General features: G+C 64.4%; 1 protein-coding gene across 5 annotated transcripts in view; it reads right to left on the bottom strand.

Moving 5' to 3' along the window:
• The window catches only part of LSP1 (lymphocyte specific protein 1), an 87,726-nt gene that overhangs the window by 21,770 nt on the left and 59,909 nt on the right, over positions 1-6,047 (bottom strand). Inside the window, exon 1 of one of the 5 annotated variants that reach the window (XM_044919239.1) lies at positions 5,090-5,607. The exons of 3 other annotated variants lie outside the window; for them this stretch is intronic. In XM_044919239.1, coding sequence (XP_044775174.1) covers positions 5,090-5,151 — 62 coding nt within the window. In that variant the 5' untranslated portion in view covers positions 5,152-5,607. Of the gene's footprint in view, positions 1-4,667; positions 4,740-5,089; positions 5,608-6,047 lie in introns of those variants that run through there. One more of the 5 variants, XM_044919241.1, reaches the window with a different exon arrangement.

Genomic DNA, 6,047 nt, shown 5'->3' with positions numbered 1-6,047 from the left:
CAGCAAGGGAGGCACAGTGTGGGAGGGGACAGCGTGGGAGGGGACACGTGGGAGGGGAGAGCACGGGAGGGAGAGAGTGGGAGGAGACATATGGGAGGGACAGCATGGGAGGGACAGTGTGGGAGGGGACAGCATGGGAGGGGACACGTGGGAACGGACACTGTGAGATGGGCATGTGGGAGGGACAATGTGGGAGGAGCTGACAAACCTCCACAGCACCCATTACCCCTGGAGCATCCCCATGCCCTGCCTCATCCATCCCTTCTCTTTGTTGTTTTCACTCGACCTCTCCCTCCTCTTGGCCACCATCCTGTCCCATCCCATCCCCTTGTCCCATCCGGTCCTGTCTCTGTCCCCTCTTGTCCCTGCCCTCATCCCATCCCTGTTCCATTCCATCCTCATCCTAATCTTGTTCCTGTCCCCCTCCTGTCCCCTTCCTGCCCCCATCCAGTCCCCATCCTGTCCTGTCTGGTCCTATCTCTGTCCAGTCCCCATCCTTGTTCTGTCCCTGTCCTATCACCATCCTGTCCCATTCCATCCCCATTCTAACCTTGTCCCTATCCCTATCCTGTCCCTGTCCAGTTCCCATCTCTGTCTTGTCCTGTTTCTGTCCAATTCCCTCCCTGTCCTGTCCCCGTCTTGTCCCTGTCCTGTCCCCTCCTGTCTTGTCCTGTCCCTGTCCTGTCCCCTATCCTGTCCCATTCCATCCCCATTTTACCCTTGTCCCTGTCCCTGTCCAGTTCCCATCCCTGTCCTGTACTGTCCCATCTTGTCTTATCCTTGTCCCTGTCCCATCCCATCTTGTCCTGTCCCTGCCCAGTCCCCATCCCTGTCTTGTCTTGTTTCTGTCCAATTCCTTCCCTGTCCTGTCCTGTTCCTGTCTTGTCTCTGTCCTGTCCCCTCCTGTCTTGTCCTGTCCCCATCACTGTCCCTGTCCTACCCCAATCCCATCCTGTCCCTGTCCCTGCCTGTCCCCAGCCCTGTCCCGTCCTGCCCTGCCCCTGTCCTGTCCCAACCCCATCCTATCCTGTCCTGTCCCTTCCCTGCCCCTATCCTGCTCCTCTCCCCATCCTGTCCCTGTCCCTGTCCTGTCTCCATCCCTGTCCTATCCCCATCCCATCCTTCCCTGTCCTGTCCCCATCCTGTCCCCAGGCTGCCCCTGTCCCCATCCTGCCCTGTCCCCATCCTGTCCCCATCCTTGTCCCATCCCCATCCCATCCCACTCTGCCCTATCCCTGTCCTATCTCCATTCCATCCTGTCCCTGTCCCTGTCCCTGTCCCCATCCTGCCCTGTCCCTGTCTTATCCCCATTCCATCTTGCCCTGTCTCAGTCCTGTCCTTGTCCTATCCCCATTCCATCCTGTCCTGTCCCTGCCCTGTCCCCATCCTGCCCCTGTCCCCATCCTGTCCCTATCCCTGTCCTATCCCTATCCCGTCCTGCCCTGTCCCCATCCTGCCATTGTCTCCATCCTCTCCCTGACCCCATCCTGTCCCCGTCCCCATCCCCATCCCTTCCCTATCCCTGCACACCTTCTTTATGCCTTCATAGGGACTCCCGCCCCTTGCCCCCTCCTCTTTACCCTCCTTCACTCTCTCTCACTTCCTTTCTCTCTTTTTAACTCCTCCCCCCCATACCTGTTAGGACACATTTTGGGAGAGCCTTACAGCCTGCTGGGCACACGACCCCCTGCTGCCCACCTCACCTCAAGCCCACTCAGGACCTTTCCCTTCCCAGGTGGGCAGCACCCCTCCTAGCCACGTTCTCACCTTTTGGGGCAGCCCACGGTCTGATCCCACACTCTCCCTGGCCCCAGGGGCTGCCGAGGCTTCCCCCACCCCCAGCTCCCACCTGCCCCTGGACACCTGTGTGGGTTGGCCCCGGGCCACCAACCTGTGCTGAGCCACTCCGAGCTCGATGAGGTGTTCCTGGGAGCCCTGCCCACTCCAGCCAACCCTCGGGGCCCAGGGGCCATGAGGTGCCCTCTCGAGGCTCCGGCAGTGGCATGGGGGGCGAGCCCCCAGGTGCCCAGTGCACCCGGGGTGCTGCTTGCTCGCCGCCCTGTTCTGCTCTTGTTCGTGGGATGGGACTGGAGCCTGAACCTCAGTGCTCTGGGCTCCGGCCCTGACGCCCTGCCCAGGGGGCTGGGCCACCCAGTCCTCGCACCCCCGCGATGCCAGCTCGCCCGGGCTCCTGGGGCAGCTCTGGCCGGCAGACCGCCTGGTCCCAGGGCAGCACCACCCACCAGACGCCCGGGCTCTGCCAGGGTGAGGGCCAGCCCCCCTCCCATCTGGGGCCCTGCGTGGGCCCGAGGCAGCCACGCCCCTTTGGACACTGGTTTGGAGGCTTGGCTTCCCCCCCACCCCCGCCTCTTCAGGCTGGCCCGTCGCTGGCCCTGCTGGCCACACCGGGGTTCCCAGAGGCCTCCCAGACCTGGCTGCCCAGGGGGGGAGGCCAGGCATGAAGATTGCCGGCACGTCTATGGTGGACATGTGCCCAGAGCAGTGGGCAGAGGGGCTTGCCTCAGGGCTCCTCCAGCTCCCGGAGCCTCCCCGGGGGGACCATGAGCCTGAATGCCGAGAGAGACACCAGCAGGGTGACCCAGCCCCTTTGGTCTGTGCCAGCCAAGGCCCCCCTTCACAAAGCCCAGTCCCCAGAGACCATTTGACCAGGCAGGCAGCCGGAACCCAGGGGTTCTGTGGAATTGAGTGCTGCTCGCTACTCATCCCTAACACTGGCCTGGCCCAGGATGGGCCTGGCTGAGCTTTAGATCACCAGGGGCAATAGGAGGGGACAGAGGGACGGAGCCGGGTCTGGGGGTATGGCAGGAGGAGGAGTCGGCCCTGGCCAGCCCTGCCATCTGAAGCCTCCTCCTGGGCAGTGACAGTTGGCAAGGACCCGCACAGTGGCCACGGGGATGGTGCTGAGCTGAGACAGGGGGACAGGTGGGCACGGGGACAAGTCCCCCCTCCTGGGCCCACTTTTAATCTACTTAAACTGGATTCAATTTACACCCACCCCTGCTGGCTTCCCAAATGCCTCCACTTAGCTTGTCACAGAGAGGGGCCCCATCCTGCACCCCGGCGGTCCCCGGCGAAGGATTAGGGTGATGCGGTGGGCACGGCTGGCAGGCTCCCCCCTCCCAGGGTGACCCAGGGCAAGTCACTAGCCTCTCTGAGCCTGGTTTTCTGTCTGTCCAGCAGGGACAAGGGGCCGTCTGCCTGGGCTTCAAGAAGTAAAGCCCGTGAGAGGCAGGACAGGTGCTCACGTCGGTGAGGGTGGCGGGAATGCCACCAGCCGCCTGGCCCCTGGAGTCCACAGGTGGGTGTGGATCGCCCGGCTGAGGGCAGGCTCCGGGCCTGCGCTGACTGCACACCTGTGAGCATCACCATGTGAGCTGTATGGTTCGCTCACCGAAGCCGGACGCAGACACCCTGACGTTACTCTTTGGAAGAGACTCTCCCCTGCTCCCCACCTGGCCCCCCGGCAGCAGGACGGCGCACGGAGTTCAAAGGGACACGTCCTTCTCTCTCTGTCCCACCAGCCTCTGCAGGTCCCCCAGGGGCTCGGGGCTCACTCCCCAGCCTGCATACCCCCCCAGCCAAGCTGGACCTACACGTCCAAGCCCTGTTGGTGCCTCCACTGTCCCTGCTCGCCCAGGGCAGCAGCCTCATGCTGGGTTTGGGAGCGGAGCCAAAGCTACTGTTGGACAGACATTTGTGACCCAGGTCCTCCTGGGACAAGGGACGTGGGTCCCGTGCACCTTGGGTCTCTTCCTGTCATGATTGCCCTCCTGGGCTTCCGTTTCCCCATTTGTTAAGCAGTGCTGGTGAGCCTCATGGATTGACCCTGGGCACCCGGTAGTCCTTGGGCCACAGAGCTTTCTGGAAGGGGACAGCCGCAGTGACTCCTGGGAGGACGCATCCCGGCTGGGCAGGGAGGAGGAGCCCTGCCTGGGGGTCCCCTGGTCAGCAGCACCAGAGTGGGCCTGGCAGAGCCAGGAAGGAACAGGTGTGAAGCCCAGGAATGGGGATCCACCTTCCGAGTGCGCAGGGTGGGGCTGCGGGGGACCTTGGCCAGCAGGGGCCCCCTCAAACCCCGTTGCTGGTCCTGACCCTGAGTGGTGGCCTGTGGGCCATGCCTGGGAGGGGCCAGGAGAGAACCATCACTCAGTGTCTGAGGGACCCGACCGGCCTGAGCGGGAGGGGTCTGGGGCTGCTCTCAGCCGACCTGCACGCTGTGTCTCTCCTCCCTCCCAGAGTCAAGGCGTGGGTGGAGCTGGGGAGGCTGATGCCTGTCCCTCCCTCCAGGAGCTTGCAGTCTGCCCAGCACGCTCCATGCCATTGAAGGAGAAGCCAAAGAAGGCTGCATGGAGGAGGAAGCATTTCAGCTGGGCCTTAGATGCCTGGAAGGGTAGAGAAGGAGGAAGGGCATTGCAGGCGGCTCAGAGTAAAGTGATGAGCAGCCCGTGGAATGGAGTGGTGGCTCTGGGCCCGCCCCTGGCCCTTTGCTTCTGTTCACTCCTCTTCAAGGTAGGTGACACCATGCCACTACTTTACAAAGGAGGAAACTGAGGCCCAGGGAGGATAGGGTCCTGGCCCAAAGCCCGAGACGCAGGAGCCAGGATTCCAGCCTGGGGAGAATCTGACTCCGAGGCCCAAGCACTCACCACGGCCCTGTGGCGCCTCCCATGCAGGGCTGGTGCACTAAGGGGGTGGTGAATGTGGCCGCGAAGTCCGGCTTCATCATCTGTAAAGCAAGGGGTGACAGGGTGGTCCCCAGGGGCCGGCAGGAGCACAGGCAAGGCCTTGGAAGCGTGCCGAGGACACCCCTTTCGCCCTGGGAGCAGCGGACCGGGCCAGAGGCCCTGCGGCCAGGGGAAGGTGTCTGGGAAGAGAGCGGTCCTGCCAAGGCCAAGCGGGCGTGCAGGTGAGCAAGAGTGTGCAGAGCCGCGGGCCGAGAGGAGGAAGCGGGCCACGTGCACACAGCTGGCGCAGTGCACAGCCCTCACCCTGCCCTGGGTGCCCGGGCTCCTGGCCTGGCTGCCCGGCCCTGCCCGCCCTGCCCCAGCCTGGGCCGTGGGGCACCTACCTCACCAGCTTGTCCAGGCCCCGTTTGCCGGAACTGCTCCTCTGGAGGGCCGAGCCGCTCATGCTGCTGGCCGCCGCCCGCGGGCTGGCGACCTGGCCTGACCCCAGCCCTGGGGACGCGGCTGCTCCTTCTTCAAAGGCCGCCGGCCTCTGTCTGCTGCCCTCCCCCTGCTCCTCCTCCTGCCACTGGGACCCCTCTCCCCCCTCCTCTCTCCTTTCTTTCTCCTGTCCCCTCCTTCACTCCCTTGTCCCTGTCCCTCGATCCAAGCTGTCTCTCCGTCTGGCTGGCCGTCTGGGCTCTCTGGCTCTGGCACCCTTTCCCTGTCTGCTCGCCCTGTCTCCTTGTCTGTGGCCTGCGTCTGTCCACCCTGGGCCCCCTGGCCCTGGGGGTCTCCCGGGCCGGCTCCCTGCTAGCTGCCCCCGGGCGTCTGGGTGCCCGTCTGTCTGTCCCCGTCTGTGCGGCCTCACGGACTCTGTGGGTCTCTCCTTCAGGACGTTTAGCAGCTGCTTCCCTTTTGTTTCCCCCAGCCCCCTTCTCCCCCCTCGGCCTCCTCCCCCTCCCCCTCCTTCCGAGACTAGTAAAAATGTCAGAGAGAAAACCCTCCAGCCCAGCAGCCCTGGGGCTTAGCAGGACCTCAGCGGCCTGGGATGGGCATGGTCTCCCCTCGGCCACCTTGGCGGCCGCTCCAGCCTTACTCTGCTCTCCTCCAGCTCATCCCCACCACTTGCGGGGCATCTAGCCCCCCCCATCTGCCTCTCCATCCCTCCGTGCCTCTCCCCTCGCCCTGGGCCTGGCCTGGCCAGCCCTCTGGCCCTCCTCTTGTCCTCGCCTTTATGGATCTCTTGGGTCAAGCCCCCTGCCCTACCCCCTCCCGGCCTGGGCCCTCTGCTCCTTCCCTGCCAGCCCCCAGCCCTCCCTGCTCCCACACTCAGACCCTGTCTCCTCTCCTCTCCCTCTG

The sequence above is a fragment of the Neomonachus schauinslandi genome, chromosome 11 (genome assembly GCF_002201575.2).
Source record: "Neomonachus schauinslandi chromosome 11, ASM220157v2, whole genome shotgun sequence".
NCBI classification, from domain to species: domain Eukaryota; kingdom Metazoa; phylum Chordata; class Mammalia; order Carnivora; family Phocidae; genus Neomonachus; species Neomonachus schauinslandi.
The sequence above is the reverse complement of the archived record's forward strand: the minus strand, read 5'-3'. Positions and strand labels throughout refer to the sequence as shown.